Source organism: Macrobrachium nipponense, chromosome 12 (genome assembly GCF_015104395.2).
Source record: "Macrobrachium nipponense isolate FS-2020 chromosome 12, ASM1510439v2, whole genome shotgun sequence".
Classification (NCBI taxonomy): domain Eukaryota; kingdom Metazoa; phylum Arthropoda; class Malacostraca; order Decapoda; family Palaemonidae; genus Macrobrachium; species Macrobrachium nipponense.
In genome coordinates, this window is record NC_087205.1 from 92381197 (window position 1) to 92402493 (window position 21297).

At 35.2% G+C, this 21297-nt stretch overlaps 1 protein-coding gene across 1 annotated transcript in view; it reads right to left on the bottom strand.

The window, feature by feature from the left end:
- LOC135224666 (mitogen-activated protein kinase-binding protein 1-like) overlaps positions 1-21297 on the bottom strand; it is a 280544-nt gene that overhangs the window by 8873 nt on the left and 250374 nt on the right. The window contains 12 exon segments of the mRNA XM_064263885.1: positions 6770-6901; positions 9204-9297; positions 10346-10448; positions 10986-11158; positions 11530-11671; positions 13799-14013; positions 15969-16046; positions 18258-18376; positions 19213-19403; positions 20150-20326; positions 20463-20656; positions 21047-21175. Of these exon segments, the coding sequence (XP_064119955.1) occupies positions 6770-6901; positions 9204-9297; positions 10346-10448; positions 10986-11158; positions 11530-11671; positions 13799-14013; positions 15969-16046; positions 18258-18376; positions 19213-19403; positions 20150-20326; positions 20463-20656; positions 21047-21175 (1747 nt within the window).

Genomic DNA, 21297 nt, shown 5'->3' on the forward strand with positions numbered 1-21297 from the left:
ATAAAATAATAGACCTTTTCTGTTGACAATACTGAGAGCTAACTTAGTTGACAGTGACAGTCTCCATTGTCACCTAACTTCGTAATCTTTTGTCTACCATATGGAAGAACTGCAGCAGCCTATGCATGCACTAACTGGAACCCCAACAAGTCTCTTTTCTGTCTGTGTAGTCTCCATGTGTGAGACAGTAACAACAAGGGGCTGGGAGGTGGGAGTTTAGATAATGATTGATGTGTAAATATATGAAAAAGTTGAAAATAAAAACTTGGTTCTTTTTTCATTAAATTCTATCCATCATAACTAGCCTAAATTATATTGAAAGTGGGAGGCGAAGGTACTAAGTGTCTCATGTAATTACTAGTGCCAGACACCTGATATATTGATAAATTTAACTTTTAAACTGATTTAATTAACAAAAAGAACTAGAAAATGCTAAAAAAGAGAGGCAAATTTGTGTACAAAGCTTTGAAAAATGCTACAGACTCATAAATAGTGAAGAAGATGGCTGGCTTGTACCTGAGGTTCCAGGTGGCACATCAGTCAACTGTCATTTCTCCTTCGATCTGGCTGATAGAAGACTACTGAGTATGGGGACACTCAAGCCCAAGAATGCAATCTAATTATACTTAGATTGTTTTAAAACCTTTTCCTCAAGCTAATATCTAGCTAGCTTTAACTACACAAAAAGCAATTTGTAATGACCACATCACAAAATAATCAAGCAGTAGAGCTCTAAACTTTTCATATGGTTTTCTAGAAATCAACTGGAGTAAATATAATCTTCCACTTCCTGCAGGTCACTGGGACAATTTGTTTTCAGTTAAGCAATAAAACTGTATGAAAATGAATCCTAAACCCTGTCAATTTAACTAAATGCAATAACACTTCAATGTATGACTAGACATAAAACAAATATACCTGACAGGTGTTAATGTATACAGAAGAATTTAAATCAGCAAGTACATATACATGAAAGGCATTAAAAATTTCATTCTGGTTTCAGTTTTCCCATGTAAGAAAAAAAAATCATTCGTCATTTTTTATTCTTAACACATACTCACCATATTCCGATTGTAAAGATCACTATGCAGAATGCTTTGTAAAAAAAAAATAGGTTCATGATTTACGTAAGAACTTTATGCTCTGGAAATGACTCAAACATCATAACCTCAAAGCCACAAACGCACTTCAAATTTACACATCATTTTTGAAAAAATGTAGTCGATGATTCAAAGATAGGAGATAATATCCATGCCATAAGTCTATTCAGAGCATTCTGCACTACAATATGGTATGAACTTGCTAGCTGCCCTTGTATAACAGTTTTTTGGAAAAAAGAGTATGTGTAATTTTAAAGCTGTCAAGATACTTGGAAACATCTGGACGTGAGTCTCCACTATCACGAAACAGCAGCTGATTTGAAAATCATGACTTATTCCCTTTAACAACACTGGTAATAAATTACTCATAAACAAGCACACAGCAAATGAAAGATTTGTTTGTTGCCAACACAATAAAATTGAGTTAGAGCATAAAGAAATAAGAGGACTTAACACATAAATGTACAGTACTGAAGTGTAGGAACAGCTGAATACTGTTAATATAAAAAATTATTATATTTATACCATTGTAAATAGCATGACTTCAACATGAACAAATGGCTATATATTCTACCTCGCATTTAAATTTAAACCAGTTACGTGGTATTTGATCATGAATGCCATTCAAAATTCATGAAAAAGTTTACATATCTACATGTATCAATCGAAAAGTGCACTGGGCGATTTATCATGGTAATATATTTTTTTCTAAAACCTGATGTATTATTTCTGTATTTCCTGCTACCTTCTGTTATTTATTTCAAATGAACACCATATTGTTTGGAAACTTGAATGAGGTTCAACTCCTAAATAATAACTTTAATAATAATAATGTGCTACTTTTGCCCACAGATTGCAACTATAGATATGAAAAGCCTTCCTATTAATCTCTCAACACAAATAGAGTTAATATAAATTAACTGTTAACCACACTACTTTAACTGAACTGCTTAAAAAGATAAACTTTCCCATTACAAAAGTATAAGTATCAAATAACATTACCATTCTAACCAAAAATAAAGTAGAAATTCTCTTTGTAATTCTGCTTGTTTGACTCCTTATTAAACTTGCAACAGAATTCATGAAATGAAAAGTAACTGCACTAAAGTTAACTGAACGGGACAGGATGAGGGGAGGAGAGACATTGAACTGATGAACCTGAATGGCTAGACCAGAGCTGCTGCTGCTATATGCTCACCTAATCAAAAGAGAAACTCATATACTTGAGCAATTTCAATCTAAACAAAGGAGATACATATGTGCTTCATGAGTATTATGACCACCTGAGATAAAAGGGGAAATTTTTTTTCTCAATTTCAACAAAGACCCATATTCTTACTTCAAATATTACTGCATGAAATGATTGCCACAATTACCTACCAATCAGAATAAAATGAGCTTGCAAAGATCTGAGCTCCACAGAAGTAAGCTGTATGGCATAAAACACCCACAAGATTCAAAAACACTTGCAAAAAATTAAGCTGTTACAAACTGAGGCAACCCGAGCAACATCATATTTTGTACATTCAACCTAACCAAAAGCTCTGGATTCCATTCGTAAGCAAAACACACACAATTTTTGTATTAAGACCTTTAATAAAAATCCATTAATCATACATGTATGCCTAATTTCTTAAGTCATAATGTTCCCAGGAACACCAGTCATTAGACTTTCAGATAACATAGGTGGTAGGTTTACCATACAAGTGCTTTATGGACCAGCCATATGTGAAGCAGCAAGATCTGTGAGGATGGGAGGAGCGCACTCATATGAATATGAATACGGGCTTGCATGACCAACTTTATTCTGCTGTATGAAGCACAAGTTTTTTTTACAACTATATTATTCATCTTAAAATATGCACAAATCCTTAATTAGGTTCAAAACTGAAATGCTGAAGGTCACAGTATCTTGTAAGCCTGTAGGGACCAGCAGATTCTTGGGGATTGTAAATGACAGGAAGAAATCTAAGCAGTGGCGCCTTGAGCAGTTTCTGAACTATTCTGTGCAGCTGTGCAATCTCAGCAAGCAACAGTGCTTGCCAGGTGACAGCTCACGACTGTAATGCCAGCTAGCAACAGGCAATTAGCAGCTTAAATACCAACTAAATGTAAAAGTCACCTTTCTTTAACATTAACACAAACACTGAAAGTGAAAAGGGGCTCCAAGAAGTTACTTCAAGAAAAAAATTACATCAATGCTGGAAAACATATGCCTGCATATGGACGGACATGCCCATCTCATCCCTATGTGCTGCTGGTTCGGCAAACATGATACTTATTTCACACTTGGGGACCCAGAAGGTGTATGTGTGTGTCATGAAACCACCTTCTTCTTCTTCTTCTGTCTAACAAACAATAAGAATGGTGATCATGGGAACACATTAGACCACTATATTAAGCATATATATAACTAATAGATCACTATATTAACCCTTTAACGCCGATTGGACGAAAATTGTCTGTCAGATGCCGAACCGACATACAAAATGTCGATGAAAAAAAGTTTTTTAAAAATTCACGGAAAAATAATTATAGACCTACTAGGCAAAAACTTTTGAATCACGCGCCTTGGAGGATGCTGGGAGTTCACGGATCAAGCTGTTGTTTTGTTTACAATCATTATTTGGGCGTGCAAGCGCGAATTTCTTTCTTCTCGCACTAAAAAGCATCAGCCGGTACATTGAGTTTTATTTAAGAAAATGTGCACAATTTCATGTAGAATACAACAAAAAACAACTCATGGTTGTAGCTTTTATCAGTTTTGAAATATTTTCATATAAATAACAATGTGCCAAAATTTTAACCTTCGGTCGACTTTGACTCTACCGAAATGGTTGAAAACGCAATTGTAAGCTAAAACTCTTATATTCTAGTAATATTCAATCATTTACCTTCATTTTACAACAATTTGGATGTCTCTAGCACAATATTTCGATTTATGGTGAATTTATGAAAAAAACTTTTTCCTTACGTCCGCGCGGTAACTCTTCCGAAAAAATCATAAATTTTTTCGTCCGATTGTCATAATGTTTACACAGTCTTATATTAGCCATTACATAAAGTTTTATATATGGAAATGTGTGCAATTTCATGTAGAATACAAAATTAAACAACCCATGGTTGTAGCTTTTATCAGTTTTGAAATATTTTCATATAAATAACGATAAGTGCCAAAATTTCAACCTTCGGTCAACTTTGACTCGACCGAAATGGTCGAAAACTGCAATTGTAAGCAAAACTCTTACAGTCTAGTAATACTCAATCATTTACCTTCATTTTGCAACAAATTGGAAGCCTCTACCACAATATTTCGATTTATGGTGAATTTTAGAAAAAAACTTTCCTACGTCCACGTGGTAACAGCCGAAATCAAAAATTTTTTTGTCCAATTGTCGTAATGTTTGCACAGTTTTATATTAGCTGTTAAATAAAGTCTTATATATGAAAATGTGCACAATTTCATGTAGAATACAACAAAAAACAACCCATGGTTGAAGCTTTTATCAATTTTGAAATATTTTCATATAAATAACGATAAGTGCCAAAATATCAACCTTCGGTCAACTTTAACTCAACCAAATTAGAAGTCTCTAGCACAATATTTCGATTTATGGTACATAAATCGAAATATTGTGCTAGAGACTTCTAATTTGGTTGAGTTAAAGTTGACCGAAGGTTGATAAATTTATGAAAATAAAACCTTTTTTCTTACGTCCGCGTGGTAACTCTTCCGAAAAAAATCAGACATTTTTTCGTCCGATTGTCATAATGTTTGCACCATTTTAAATTAGCCGTTACATAAAGTTCTATACGTATATGAAAATGTGTGCAACTTCATGTAGAATACAACAATAAACAACCCATGGTTGTAGCTTTTATCAGTTTTGAAATATTTTCATATAAATAAGAATAAGTGCCAAAATTTCAACCTTCGATCAACTTTAGACTTGACCAAGATGGTAAAAAAAACGCAATTGTAAGCTAAAACTATTACATTCTAGTAATATTCAATCATTTACCTTTATTTTGCCACAAATTGGAAGTCTTTAGCACAATATTTCAATTTATGGTGAATTTATGAAAAAAACTTTTTCCTTAAGTCCGCACAGTAACTCTTCCGAAAAAATCAGAAATTTTTTTGTCCGATTGTTGTAATGTTTGTACCATTTTACATTAGCTGTTACATAAAGTTTTATATATGAAAATGTGCACAATTTCATGTAGAATACAACCAAAAACAACCCATGGTTGTAGCTTTATCAGTTTTGAAATATTTTCATATAAATAATGATACATAGAAAAAATTTGACCTTCGGTCAACTTTAACTCGACTGAAATGGTCGAAAACTGCAATTGTAAGCTACAGCACATACAGTCTAGTAATATTCAATCAATTACCTTCATTTTGCAACAATATTTCGATTTATGGTGAATTTTTTAATACAGCTTTTTTTTTACATCCGCTCGTTATGAATTCATGCATCATATTGTGATAATATTTGCTTTGATCGTTTTACAATTTGTTATATACCAAAATCATCGCAATTTAGTGTACAATACAACAACAAAATAATGAACTCATTAGCTTTAACCGTTTTGCTCACAGCGCAATTTGTATACAATTATATATGAAATTTTTTTCACGCTGTCATATATTCCAATATTTATACTATATGATAATATTTTTTTCACTTCTGATGGTTGCATACTAAACCTCAGGCAATGAAAAAACAAAACGGAGCCAAAAATGAACTCTTAATCTTGAAAATTAAGCGCGCTGTGACTTTTTGAAAAAAACTTTCCGCTTCGGCGCTCACTCGCGAATGCCGCTGGCATACGGGAGACACTTTCGGAAATACCCGCTCGGCGTTTAAGGGTTAAGCATATATATAGCTAATGAGGTTGGGATGAACATATAAGTGTGATTCTGCAATATCTAATTTTTAACCAGAAAAAGGAAAAATAACTTTCACAGAGATGAAAATATGAATTTCTCCTGTACCAAAGACTACAGAAATATCAAAACATATCTCATGTTTATCAAGTTAAGCTGTGTAATAGAATAAGATCATGTTAAAGGAAAGATCATGAAAGATTAGTATTGCATGTTTAGAAAAGCAGCTAAACACACCCATCTGGCTACACTTTATATCCTACAGAAATGGTATTTAGTTATCCTTTTAGAGGAAACAACAAGATGTCTCCAGATGCACGGTAATATAGTGTCCTACATCTAAGAATTGCAAAGTCACAATGACTGGAAATAGTTTTGAGTTGAGGAAATTCTTGTGACAGACTACTGTAATGTTATAAATAATATATTACAAACAAATCTTGCTTCACCTTAAGATATTTAATACTGATTATATTTACAGAAGCAAGGCTCATGACATAATGCAGTACTAATAGCTCTGAAATCTACAATGCAATGGTTTAAAACTATCATATATAAAAAATGTAAGATTATTAAAACATTACAGGTATTTACATCCGATCTGAAGAGACTCCAGCTTTTAAATAAAAAGCAAAAGGGAATTTTTAAAACATAAGCATCATACTAAAAAAAAAAGTTGTAGAAAAAAAACTAAACATAACAAAAGAAAGTCATCCATAAAAACTTAAATTTAGAAAATAGCGACAAAATGAAGTGCAAGTGCAAAGCATACCCATAGGGGGAGTTGGAAGCAGGCGTCGTGGGGCACCAGGGTTGCTTAGGTCGCTGAGGGAGCAGGCGCGGCGTAACCCACCGCTCCCGCCACCTGGGCTGCTGCTGAACCCACTGTCGCCACTTCCGCCATCTACAACAACAGCACATATGGGCAAGGGTGGATTCAGATTATCTACTGCAACCTATAAACGAGCTGTTCAGGTCTAAAACATAATGATCTATGAGCCTCTGTAAGAGCAGTCAGGGGGAAATCTAACTCAATATAGGTAGGAAAATGATAAGTAGCATCTCAACTTAACAGACAATCTCAGGGTCTGGCTTTCTGATAAGGAACAAAGTCTATTAAATAACACTGGTCCTACATTATAACCGAGCTTCAATATTTTCTAGATATCTCACAGCTAAAAGCAATTTCATGTAGTTCCTAAGCTAAACTGAGGTGAGGTCCATTAAGCTCAGGTGTCACTGTATCTGAACAGATCTAGAGTAGTACTGCAACACATTTTAAGACTGGCTTTACGAGAGGCATGGTCAAGGGAACTCAGAATGAAGTTTCTAAATATAACCTGAATCCATCTATACGCAATGTGAACACACAAGTGCTAACAATAGGCATTTAAGTGCATGCAACAACACAAGCAGGTGCAACACGCTTGCGTTTAAAGGTAATTATTCATAAAAGTCATGACATATAATAAGAGACAAAAGTTAACAACATCTAGAGAGAAGAATTCTAATAATTCTATGTCTTTATTAGGTTTTCTTTTAATAATTTCAGTCATGCCTCCATGCTTTTTTTGGTTTCAAAATGCTGTCATGAGGCACAGAAAGCAAGACAATTTGTAAGGTATACACTTAAGTTATAAAACATGCTTTATAAAACGTAACCTACAAAAGAAGGAAAAATCTGCCTGAAAATCAAAAGAACATAAAAGGTTACAAAAAAATGTAAATAAGAAAAATGGAGATGACAGTCAAATAAATAGTAAGTCTATAACACAGGTCAGGTCATGGAAAACCTGCTGAATAATCATTCCTCATGCCTTGGGAGCAGCCAGGCGAACAATTAGGTCATCTCTTACGTTTCGAGGGAAGCACTTGTTGTATGGTGACCTTCTTGGCCAGCAGCACACGGTGTGCCCTGCCAGGGGCTGGGATCACACCCTGGCCTACTGCAGGTTGGGTACACGGCAGATACACAGCTGGTGGGGGTCCTGGGGGAAGGGGTTGTGCTTGCACAACAGGAAAATCATCCGGTTCAACTAAACTAGCTGGTGGAAGCGTTGCCGTTGGCCTTTGGGAATGCCGACGAGATGTAGGTGGTGAAGCGTCACCAGCAGCTTCTCTTCTCAACTGATTAATTACAGGAGATCGCGCCATTGGGTATGGAATAGAGGACTCTCTTTCGTAATGATAAGAATGAGTTTCAACAGTAAGCGTGGTTACAGTGTTACCTTTGGAAGTTTGTGGAGAATGATGAGCATCTTTCATCTGATTCAATCTTGAATTGGATGTAGGTACAGAGTTAGGGGCGGTTTTGCTGACAGGGGATTTAACAGAAAAATATGGTGGGTTGGTTGGTGTTTGAACATCAGAATGACTACTATCACTATTAGCCAGCGCGGTGTCTGATGCCGTACGGAACACTTGGGAATGATGATTGTAAGAGATTTCATTTGTCGGAAAAATATCAGACCCGTAATCATTTGGTCTATCTTTTGTTATGCCACCAAGAGACAGTCTTTGCCATCTCTGTCTTTTACGTCGTGGAAGAGGCAAAGTTTTGGGAGCTTCAAAGATGCGATGGCGAGGAGTCTCCTCAGGTTCTAAATCTGCTGACTTATCATCCTCATCTTCCAAACTATCACAACTAAAATTTGACGCCTCACTCTTAACAGTGTCACTATCCGAGTCTTCTCCACCCTTGTTACGGGAAATTCTTGGATCTGTGAGCACAGCATCCTGTGAGCTCAGCAAAGCGAGACTTCGCAAGGTTTCTTCTAAGGAGTCTGTGTCAACTTCTGGTGGAGAGGGGCATCCCATTAATAAATCAAATTCCTTCAAGTCCCTTTCCAGCTGTGCAAGCAACTGCTTACCTGTCTTTTGCTGGTCTCTTGGAACTGCACTGCCATCAAACACTGTGGATCCAATCTTAGCAACATGATCACTAACAACCTCATGGCTAGAACTATCATCAACTCTAGACATACAACTAGCACCAAAATCAGACATGTTACTAGTAACAACACCCGCTGAATAACAACCCTGTGCTCCCTCTGCATAATTTGCCATGACTCCCAACCCTGCAACAGATACGTCTGGAACCCATCCAGCCATTAACCGAGGAATGGTATTGGTGACCACAGCATTAATGTGAGGTGCTGTTTGGACAGGAAGATAAAAGGAATTGTCAACATGCAATGGATCTTTACCTTGATTCCCTGACATGTATGATGTATCTTTCTCTGGAATGTTGCTCAAGTCTGAAATACTCTTGCTACTTCTTAAATTACTTTTGTAACCGATCTGCAAAATATTTGAAAATGAGAACATTTTATTAGATCCAGTGTTACTTAAAGGACATTTATAATAATCTAAGGAAATTACTTAAAATTATGTCTTTCTACAGGACAAGGATAATTTTTATCAAGTGTACTCTAGCAACATATAAACAAACTGGTTAAGATATTTTTACCTCCAAAGACTTGTATTTCACCTCTGTAACATTCTCACCAAGTTCACTTTGATTTGTTTAACTGTACCACTCATGTGCACACAATTTTAATTCCATTACAAGATTTAGTTATCCCAACAAAGACTGTTCGAGTTACTTTCACTTCTTACCATTTTACAAATTCCGCTGTTATGTAATCTAAAACCTCAATAACCCTCGATCTTGATCAGGTTGACATTCTCTACAAAGTCCCAAATATTTGAAGTCTTAAGAGGATTCTTCTATTACTCGCTAATCTGGTTAAAAGAAAACCCGTGTGTTTCAAGTACGTAATTAGTACTTATAGATTTTCTCACTAGACAGGAGCCACGTACAGTAAGTCTAGTATACGACACTTGAAACGATATTAAGAGATATTTGTAGCATTCCTTCAGCAACAGGTATATTCTTCTTTCACTTACCTACCCGATTTCAATAGTACCTCATGAAAAAATCCTTTGGGGAAAGCCCTAAGAACCTAAAATTGCAACTCAGTGGTATCATTGAATTACAATCATCATCTTCATAAACAAGTTTACATCAAAATTCCCATTTATTAGGTTTCCACACTACTGCAGACTTTCCGCCCGACTCATTTCAAGTCCAGGTCTTAGTCTATCCATTTTCTCATTATGTATTTCCTAAAGTCTTGTCCTAATATTTTTATATCTACTGCTTTGCTGGCTAACTGTTCTTCATCCACTCTCATCAGAAGTTCAATCCATATCAATCTCATAGGTATCAGTCTATTTTCAAGCCTCTGGAAATGCATCTCTTTGTCACTGAATCATTCACCACATGATCTTCCCACCACTTGAAATCTCCAAATATGATAAAAAAAATACATAAAAAGTTACTTACACTTTGCAATTTCTTTCTAGTTTCTTCAATTCTTTTCAGAAGTTCTTCTCTTTTACTTGAAACTTGAGAATCTTTATTTCTAGCGTTGAATTTATACGATATACTGAAAGAGAAATTAAATGTAGTTATTGTAACTAAAGAAAATTCAAACCATGGGAAAGCTTTAAAATAGCAAAAATTCCTAAATATTTTTGCCATGTCAATACAAATTATGCATTGGCACCACTCACAGAAATTCACATAAAAGTTAAAAAATCTTTTGTAAAAAAATGAACTTGATTCACCAAACTCAACCAATCACATATCCCTATTTCAAAACCAAGTCTGGCTAATCAAATGCTGTGATTCGCACTTTAACTGTTATAACAACAAATTTAACATAGACAATAATGATGGCTTTTTTTGTTTCTTCTATACAAGTATCGCCTACAGTTCCATAATGATCATTTTGACTGATTACACAACATGCTTATATAAACTGATATTCAGAGCATCCTCAGCACTTTTCCTAAATATTCACAAACATGATGGTCTCTGAGGATTTCTCTTATAAAGACTGAATAACTGTCGTAGGGCAAGGCACAACAATCACAATTTTAGTGTATGAAAAAAGTACCTAGTTTATTATTCATCATATTACCTATTTTTATTTTTAATGCCATCTTTTTCTGGGCGTATCGTTTCTCCTTCTAGAGACTCAAAATTTGTCTTGAGGAAGTTCTCTCTTCTGCCAACTCTGTCAATACTCTCAGTGCTGACACTCAGCATGGACATAATATTCCTTTCTGCAGTGTCAGCACTTGGAGTAGAAACCTGAAATACAAGAAGGTGCTTGTAACAAATGCTACCTAGTGCATAAACTACTTACAGTTAACAAGTAAAAGACATAACAAAAAGATGCTTGTAAGAACTGCCAACCAGTATGTTAATTATGATTAATAAGTCAAAGAGAGCAAGAAATGATACATAGCAATCAGTATATTTCTTGTCATGAGCTAAATACAGGATTAAGTTGAAAAATATTTTTTCTAAACTGTACTAATTCAAGGTTGAATGCTGAAAATTTAACATATTCTCTCAGAATTATAATGCTAAAGCAAAACTTATTCAAAAGAGATGATGAATAACTACTGTACATAATATGCAAAATTTGCAATTAAAACACTAACAGACTTTATGTTTACCTCATCGTCATCGTCATCTGAGTCTTGAGATCCTGACACAGATACCAGAGGAATGTCTGTCGGTCTTTCAGGTCTCGCTTTTCTGTGTCGTCTTTGGGACCGCCTCAACTCTTCTACATCCATGGCATTGACTGTGAAATCGCTATAAAAAAGAAAAAGATACCGTATACCTAGTATCTATACTGTTAAAAACATCATCATCCACTGATGATGTAACACAAGAGAGCCAAGAAACCCTTTTTCTATAAAAAAAAAAAAAACTGTGAACATGAAAAGTAGAAATTACAGTCTTTTAAACATAAATTAAATCATGTATTAGGCAGAGAAAGAAAAAGAGAACCAAAGGCAAACACAAGGTGAATGGCCTGAGGAGACATTACTCTGCAAATAATGAATCCCACTGTTTCTGAGATTATGGCAAGAAAATATACTAGGGCCCTACCAACAAATAAAAAAAAAAAAAATTTAAGGGAGTAGACATACAGTAGACCCTTGACTCACGAACGCATTGACCCACGTACAACTCGATCCCCGACCAAAATTATAGGTAAAATTTCACCCTTGACCTACGAACTAACTTTGAGATACGAACAAAAAAAAATGCGGAAAATAAAAATTCTGTTTGGGTCATGAACTAATTTTGAGACATGAACATTTGAAAAATAAATGAACTGGAAATTTCTGGAAAATAAACAATTCACTTTGTTTCACAAACTAATTTTTAGACACAACATTTTGAAAAATGCGCGAAATCGCCCAGCACACGTGAGAGCGTTTGAGTTGCCATGGGAACAGCCATCCTCCAGCCGCCCACGCACGGCGTCACCCACGCATCGCTCTTTGTCTCATCTCATTGTGTACAAGACGTTCGTCAATTCGCTTAGCATTTTTTGCGCTAAAACTTGTGATTTTCTTCATAATGGGCCCTAAGAAAGTGAAGAGTGGTGGTGAAAGTAAGAAAGTGAAGAGTGGTGGTGAAAGTAAGAAAGTGAAGAGTGATGGTGAGAAGAGGGTGCAGAGGAAGATAACCATTGAAATAAAGAAAGAAATTATAGAAAAGTTTGAACGTGGTGTTCGCGTGACCGATATCGCAAGTGAGTACAAGATGGCCAAGTCGACAATTTTGAAAAACAAGGATGCCATTAAAGCAGCAGGAGCAACTTGCTCGGGAGCAATCAACTGACGAAGAGGAGGCTGGGGAGGAAGTTACAGATGTCAGCAGTGATGTGATAAAAGCCGCATTGGAAAAGTGGAATGATGTCCAGTGCTTCCTTGAATTGTATCATCCGGACAAAATTGTTACGAACAGGATCGTGAATATGCTCAATGAAAATTTAATGAGCCATTTCAGAAAAGTTATGCAAGGAAGGAAAAGGCAACAGACATTGGATAAGTTTGTGATTAAACGTTCACCAAAAAAACCTAGAAGAGTTGAATCTCCGGAACGAGATCTCCCCGACCTGGATGGGGGAGGGTCTCCTTCCGCACAATAACCTCCTCCCCACCCACCACCCTCCTCTTCTCTTGTCCGTCAAGCCAGAAGTCTCGCCAGTCATAGTAAGTGTTCACTTTACAAACGTTTTTATAGTGTTAGTTTACCATTTTAAATTATATTATTAGATATATTAAGGTTTTTTACACTGACTTTTACATTATCTGTGTAAAATAAGGCAAAATATACATAATATATATTGGTTCGTAGGGGTCGAGAACCAATTAATATTATTCCCATTAAACCTTATGGGGAAATTAGCTCCGAGTCACGAACAATTTGGAACACGACCAAGGTCTAGGAACGGATTGTGTTCGTGAGTCAAGGGTCTACTGTACTTGTGTATCTGCCTCTGGTACTTTATAAGTTTTCAGATAACGAGTGCACAAGTGATGGCTGATATTTTTGGTTTCAAAGGGTTAAAACGCAGCCCTGTTGTATGGTCCAAAAGATGCATCATGGAAATAATTTAAACAAGTTGACCATTGCTATAAGAGAGATTTTACCATACTTAACCATCAGACAGTAACTATGAATCCTATGGACACCTATGAAATGCCTCATAATTCTATTGTGACCTGATAACTTAAAACAAAAAATAAAAGGCTCCATACTAAAAACTGGTACTAAAAGACTAGTATTTAGGATTTTCAAAATAAACCTTTAAAAAGTAAAACCAAACAACAATACAATATGAGGGACACAAATCATGCAGAATTAAGGATTTTTTTTTAATAAACCTAAAGCTTTGCATAACCATTCAAGTTCCTTAATTACCTGGCTGTGTCATCATTCAATGGGTAATACATTAAAGGCTCAGAACGATCAGGTTCAGTGCTCTCATCATCATGCTCGCTACAATCTTCTATGTCTCCGTCATGATCGGTTGTGCCATCATCGATGCGTAAACTGCTGACGTCGCTCTCATCTGTGTGGTGCCTGTTCCGTGTCTCCGATTCAGTTCCTCTTTTTGTTATTTTAGATGGTGAAACCTAAGAATTATACAATGACGAAAGTCAGTTTTAGTCCTATTCGGAAATATAAATAGATGCTTTATTATCCAAACACAGCAAATGCCTTAATATCTTACAAGCCCAGAACACTAGCCTATTCCCAAAAGAACTTTTAAAAGTTTCAATTTTACATATGAACTAGCCTTGTATTCCCAAAAGTACTTTGAAGTTTAGTTTTGCATAGCTAAGAAAAAATAACAACATGCAAAGCAAATACAAAAATACTAAAGGTTGCAATGCACATTCCTAGGATGAGGAAAATCTATCACAGTTTAAGCTTACCTTTAAATTAATGACTAGCCACATTTAAGTGTAACCTACAACACTTGCTAAGCCAGCTATTACTCTGGTCTGTTTTTCATAATAAAGACCAAATTCCTTTCTTCAGCCCTATACAAGAAAATAAAACTCAGCCCTCCTCACTTGGAAATGGTTCTATAAAAATGAACAAAACTATATAGCAATACAGAAAAAAATGTCTACAAGCCTCTTAAACCCTTCTGTTCATATCAATAATGCAGGAAAAGTGTTATCATTTTCATTACCTTTTAATATCTGGTAACAGACAAGTTTTCTTACTAGAACAGATGCATATCATAAAACTACGGGCATTTTCCAAAAACTTCATGGAACAATACTCCATAGTCTTATTGCCATAATTTAAAAAGGTTGGGAAAAATTGAAACAATGGTGGGTACATAACATAACAGTTACACAAACATAAAAGTTGGTTGTTTACTTTTCAGCATGTGCTAAGCAGCAAAATGAAAATGACCACACAAAAAACAAAGGGGAACATTACTAAAGAGTAGTAAAAGGTAGAAGCCTTGTCTATCTCATCACAAATATTTGTCTGCTATCTAAGTCTTTTCAGATCTGTCTAATGATTCAAGCATTTTGCATAATGCAGAAGTTCTCAAAAGTTTCTGAACAACGCCTATGCTGATAAGAAAAGCAGCTTTTCAGAGTCCAGTAAGTAGTCCCTGGTTAACGGCATGAATTCCGTTCCTGGCTCAGCAACGATAACCGAAAATCGTCGATAACCGGAACAGCACAATAATTAAGAGTAATAAATGGTGTTTAGGACACTAAGGGCTGATAAACTGCTAAACAGTGCCGTTAACTGGTTATTGGCGGCGATAAACTGCTTACCGATGCTGTATAGCAGTTTTCAGTGCCAATAAACCACTTACTACTGGCACCGAAAATTGCTTACGGTGCTGAAAATCTGGTTAACGTCGCTGGCCAAGTGCTGTAACGCCGAAAGTCCGTTAACCAATGCCCACCAGTAAGTGGAGACTGTCGTATTTAGTTTTAATTATTAAACACTCCAGATGGTTCAAAATTACGTTATGCAATTAGCTCCTACCAAGCACAAATGGGCCATGAGAAACTGTAAAGACTGCTCTAAAGCAAGCAACTCTGTACAACAAAATTAAGATTCTCCTTAAAAAGCTCTGACAATCACTGACCTGTCTATTTCAAATTTTGATTCTGTATGTCTTAAGTGTTTATGACTTTATATCAGCAAACTTCTGAGAAACAAATTATCCTTAAGGAAAAAAACATGCAATTTTGAGAGAGAGAGAGAGAGAGAGAGAGAGAGAGAGAGGAGAGAGAGAGAGAGAGAGAGAGAGAGAGAGAGAGAGAGAGAGAGAGATACTCTAATTTATTTTACGCTCGAGGATTACATAAAACTCTGTGAGCTCTAACAATTACTGCAATATTCCTGAAGCAGCAAATAATCTACTTAAGACAAAAAATTCATTTGTTCTAATCAAAAACCTCTTATGGATCAAACTTCAGCTTATTAAGCAGCAAAAAATCAATAAACTTTCAAATGAGGAGGGCTGACTTCATCTAGAACAGTAGCGGAACATTAAGTACCTGCACTGTAGTGAAAAAAAAAACTTGCAGCAACTGAAATAAAATACCTGTAAACCTTCCTCCCCAGTATTATTTTCCTTATTGTTGTCAGGACAAGCAAGAAATTCAGGCTCACCACCAGAGTCCTGGAAGGTTAGGAGGAGTTTGGAATCAAGAACAGTACACTAATAAGATTGACAAACACATGAGGGGGAAGAACACAGCTCTACAGAATACAAATGAAGTTTAGATGTCTACACAAAATAAGCAGAGTTTGTGCAAGTCAAAATGTAGCAATAATATAAACCCATTACACCATGAGCAAAGTATACATGTGGACTAATTCTACAATGAAAAATTAAGTGAAATCTATCAGAAAAAATATATTGTGATGGTTTAATAAATTCCACATTCTCTACTAATCTCTATAGTACGTATACTGTAGCCAAAAACGTCTTTAACAAATATTGAACATTACCATAATATTAATAAGTGAATGCTACAACAAAGCTTAGAAAGTCTAGGAAATGCATACTACATTGTATTCTTGAGAGACACACATACACAAAAACCTAGGTTATTACTATAATATATGGAAAAACCCATCACTGTAAATAAAAATATGTATAAATCCCTTAAAATGGTTCATAGTAAAAATAGCTACTGACATTCTTTGTAACTTATTTGTTGATAATGTCATAGTTTTGTGGTGTCTGAAAACATCACAACTCTGAGAAACTGATTTTGACTTTTCTATACTCGACTACAGTACTACTGATACTGACATATCCACAAAATATTTCAGAAGGATTAAAAATAATCATAAAAATAGAAGATGAGCTTTCCATAGTCTAATAAAACAATATCTGAAAAGATAGGAATGATAAAAAATAATGAAAGTAGGACTCTGTAACTAATCACAGTCATTCCAGGCTGTGCTTCATCCATCCTAAACTTTTGAAACATATAGTACGTCACAAAGTAGAGTACCAGCCCAAGATGAGTCTTTATTAGGCTCAGAGGTCTGGATAAACTAATCCTTTGTAATAATAATGATAACTTACACAGTAGAAAGTAGGTTTTCCTAAACAGGAAGAATTCTATTTATGAAAACTATAACTTCAAGTTGATTGCAAACAGTGTGTACTTGAAAGCAATGAACAGTGTACCAACACCCAAACCACTACCCATCACCATTCCAACCAAACTGCCACCGACAAGGATTGCTACTATATCAGACTAAAAATAAGACTTATGCTACTGAACTTCAAATGCATTAAAACTCCCAATGTTTAATCTCTGTCAGTACGTTGAAAATTATAATACAACCAGATATTGGTCAGAGCCAAGAACACTTACTGTTAAGGCTAAGTTGGAAACACTATTAACTACTTATTCAATCTAAATCTACCTTAATTTATTATTCTCCTATCACTTTAATCACAAAAGTTTCCCTATTTATTGATTAAAATTTTGTGCTTACAATTATGCATATCCACCAGAATGTCTTTCAAACAATGACAATCTCTAGGAGTCAGCAATATTAGCCAAGTCCTTTATTCTTCACCAATACTAAGACAACATTCAGGGATGAACAAAAAAACCAATGTAGAAAAGACTCCTCATACCTCACACATTCATTTCAAAAGATGCATGAAACAATTCAGTTGCATACACAAAAACTCATTCCGCTGCCAGAGTCACTTGTCAACTACCTACAGGAATATAAAGCTCCTTTGCTTTCTTGTCTAGCTGGCTGACAGAATGTATTTAATATGATTTAAAGTAGAAAAGCTAGTTTATTTTTCAAGGCATTTCATTAACAAAATATAATTTGTTTTTATTTCATAGGAAATACTCTTTTTCTATTAAAAGATGGGCAAAAAACCTCAGACTGGATTAGTGTTAAATCAAGAAAACAGAAAACTTAGCACACATAAATAATGTGCTTAATGCTCTGTTCTTTTTGTGCTTAGCTAATCATCCTTCCAAATCACTTTGTTTCATGATTTAGCTTTGCTCTCCTGTATTTTATTTATTTATATTTTGTCTAAACATTCTTTTAAAATTAGATGCAAAGCAATTATAAGAAATGTGCCTCCTGTCCTGAAGTTACTCTAAGTAAAACATTCCTAAACATGCACATTTCAGTAGGTCACAAACATTCTAAAAGTAAAGCTCAAATGAAAAATGAGTAACGAGAGTTTAACTCAGTACCTAATTACTCAATTCTTTCAATTTTGCATAGTTTTCTGAAGAATCAGCTACTCATACAAAATCTAGGTTGAGCATCAATGCCCTACAGGCAGAAAAATATATAATACATTCCTAATAGATCTAAAACAAATACTACTCACCGTTTTGTTGAGAATAAGACTCTCTCTTAAAGCATTTGGTGGCTGGTACTGCTTGTGAACTCCTATGTTTTCCTCCAACGAACTTTCTTTGCTTGATTCCGAATCAGCTGTGCGTTTTTCTGTGATGGTAAACAACGTAAGTACGTATTTGGGAATGTTAAAAAAGAATGAAACATACTGCCAGGAAAACTAAGCAAAAGTTGAGGAGCACCATGCAAGAGTCCCTTAAATGTCCAGAAACTTTAAATGAAAGCAATACAAAAACAGGTAAAAAGTGACAAAGTTGACAAAAATGCTCATAGATGTTTAAAAACCTGTTGATTACAATATGTCCTACTTTACAGTCACCATGATTTTGAAAAAAGCATTTTCAAACAAAGTCAAGTATATAATTAGAGCATGATCAACTTCTCAAATACAACTGATATTACTCAAAGCTTCGACTATTAGTTACAAGTGACATTCCCATTAGAAACAAATGTCTTCTGTTCTCCTTTATATCAATTAATCTGGCATTCATATCTCACCAGCCACCAACAGTTTTCCCAATACTGTAATACTCAAGACTGAACTACAATAACAAAAGTTAAAACCTCCCAATACCATAATACATACTCAAGACCACCCTCAGGATTACCAAAAATCTGCGATACATTTGAACCCCTCTAAAATCACTTCTAACAGCGTATTTTAATCGCTGGAACACCAAATACCCCTCTAAAAATGCTTAAAACTCCCTATTTTTATGAATAAATATATTTTTTATGATAAAAAATGTATTAAGTCATAAAAATAACATGAAAATACAGTAACAAGTCAATTTCTTTTGACAAAAAAGTCTGTGAATCACTAAATTGACGGTTGTTGAACGGCGAATACGCTGGGGTCCAGCGTATACCCTTAAAAACAATCAATATACTGTACTGAATAAAGAAGCCTCCTAGCTATGGCATACCTCTGGCAGGGAATGGAATGACAGAATCAGTGTCGTAATGACTCTTGAATGTCATTGGACTATTATGGATCCTCTGAGCCCACCGTCCCTTCGGCATGTCCACTGAGCCACGATCTCCTGGTCCGTTGCCAGGTCTCTGGGGTTCGGTCATTTGCTTCTTGGCCCAAAGTGGTAACTGTCCCATACTAAACCTAAAATTGTTGAAGAACATCAAACCACGACAATAATGATTCAACTTTACTTTTTTACGTATTAATTACTGGATTGCATCTAAAATGCTGTTGTGGCACAGACCATACTCACAGCATGCTCAGTTATGGCAGATCTTGACACAACTCCTATATCAATCATATCCATAAATATCAATAAAGTGCATATAAAAATGCAAGAAACAATGTACATAATACATAATTATGTAATATGAAAAACAAAAAACGAATGCCAGAAATGTTTAGTATACTACTTCAGTAGTTAACATTCCCCTATTAGATTAACACAGCCAAAGATTCAACACTTCACTGAATGAATATGGTACTTTTAATTCATTTCATCTAAGATGCATCTGTGGCAGTGATCAGCACTTCTTGAGAAAAAGCCTGCACACAACAGTCATTATTATCCATAATATCCCAGTCAGGATAGAAAGAGGGCAGGGGATCAAGAAAGGTTCCTTGAAGCATCTCTGGCAATTGTCTTTTGTTCTCTTCCCACCTAGCTGTCCAACTTCTTGAACTTTGCCTTGTTCCAATTTTCAACTCCCCTTTAAAATACTTTGGTATTAATGAGTTGTTGTAACCTAAGCATAGAAAGTGTTTTTCGTCCAGAATCTCTTGAGAGTAATATTGCATAAACTTAAAAAAGACAATATTTCAAGAGAAACAAATTACATTGACTCATTAATCCCTGAAATGAATAAAATGTTTTAATTAAAACTTACCTGTAATCTGGCTCTTCCGTTTCGTTAGCATTTTGGTCAAACATATCCTCAGGGCTTGGCTGAATTTCATCATTGTCTAAGGATTGCTGGCGGCCTGTTTTCCTTTTATCTTTAGTAGCTCTCTCAGCTTGTTGTGCTAATCTTGCAACCATAGTCTGTGTCATGTCGTGTGGCATCCTTTAAAGAGATGATAGTTTGCAGTAAAAAAAGAAATGCATCATGAAATAATAAAAGATTGAATATGTAACAAAACAACATCACAGAAGAACAGCAAACTGTTTAGTGAGAAAAAAAATCAAGACACCAATATTACCTCCATAAAAAGATACATCCATCTCCTGATACAGTGATAAGATGCTTGCCATCACTTGTGAAACGAAGACCAGTGACAAGTTCGGAATGACCATACATTGTTGCCATACATTCTCCAGAGTAGTAATCATATATACACATATTTTTGTCTGTGCAACTTGTAGCAGCATATATCCCACTCTGATCTAGTACTACCTGTGAACAGGTATTAGAAACAGGTAATACAGATGATGAGTTTTTTCAGTGGAGACAGGGTAAGAATATTAAGTAAAAAACAAAAAAATTCCTCTCCTTAGGTAAGGTAAACATGTTACTTAAGGACAAAACATTGAACATTTCACATACAGTACTATGGCCTACTATTTTATAGACAGTAGCCGTTACTGCTTTCCTAGACGACGGTTAATTTGGTTTACTGGGCCTTTATGTCCATAGGCTTTAGTTTTTCCCTTTATGTTTTTTCCATTGGGATCATATGGTCAAATGAATAATAATAATAATAACAATAATAATAATAACAATAGAACTGTACTTCAAGACTGCAATTTATTCCACAATCTAAACAGACATACACTAAGTACAAACCTTTATCAACGTTCCATCATCACCAATGGATCCCTTAAAAGTTTTGGAGTGTTTGCCGGTATTGACGTTATACACCCTAATATTACGATCTTGGCAAGCTGTCAGGATGTGGCGCTGACCATGGTCCACCTGAAATATTGAAAAATAAATAAATTACATATTAAATTAAAAAAGTATTACAAAATATATTTTAACTTAATACCAGCTCTTTATTATTTTCCTCAACTGCTCGTGAGATAGTACTGTACAAC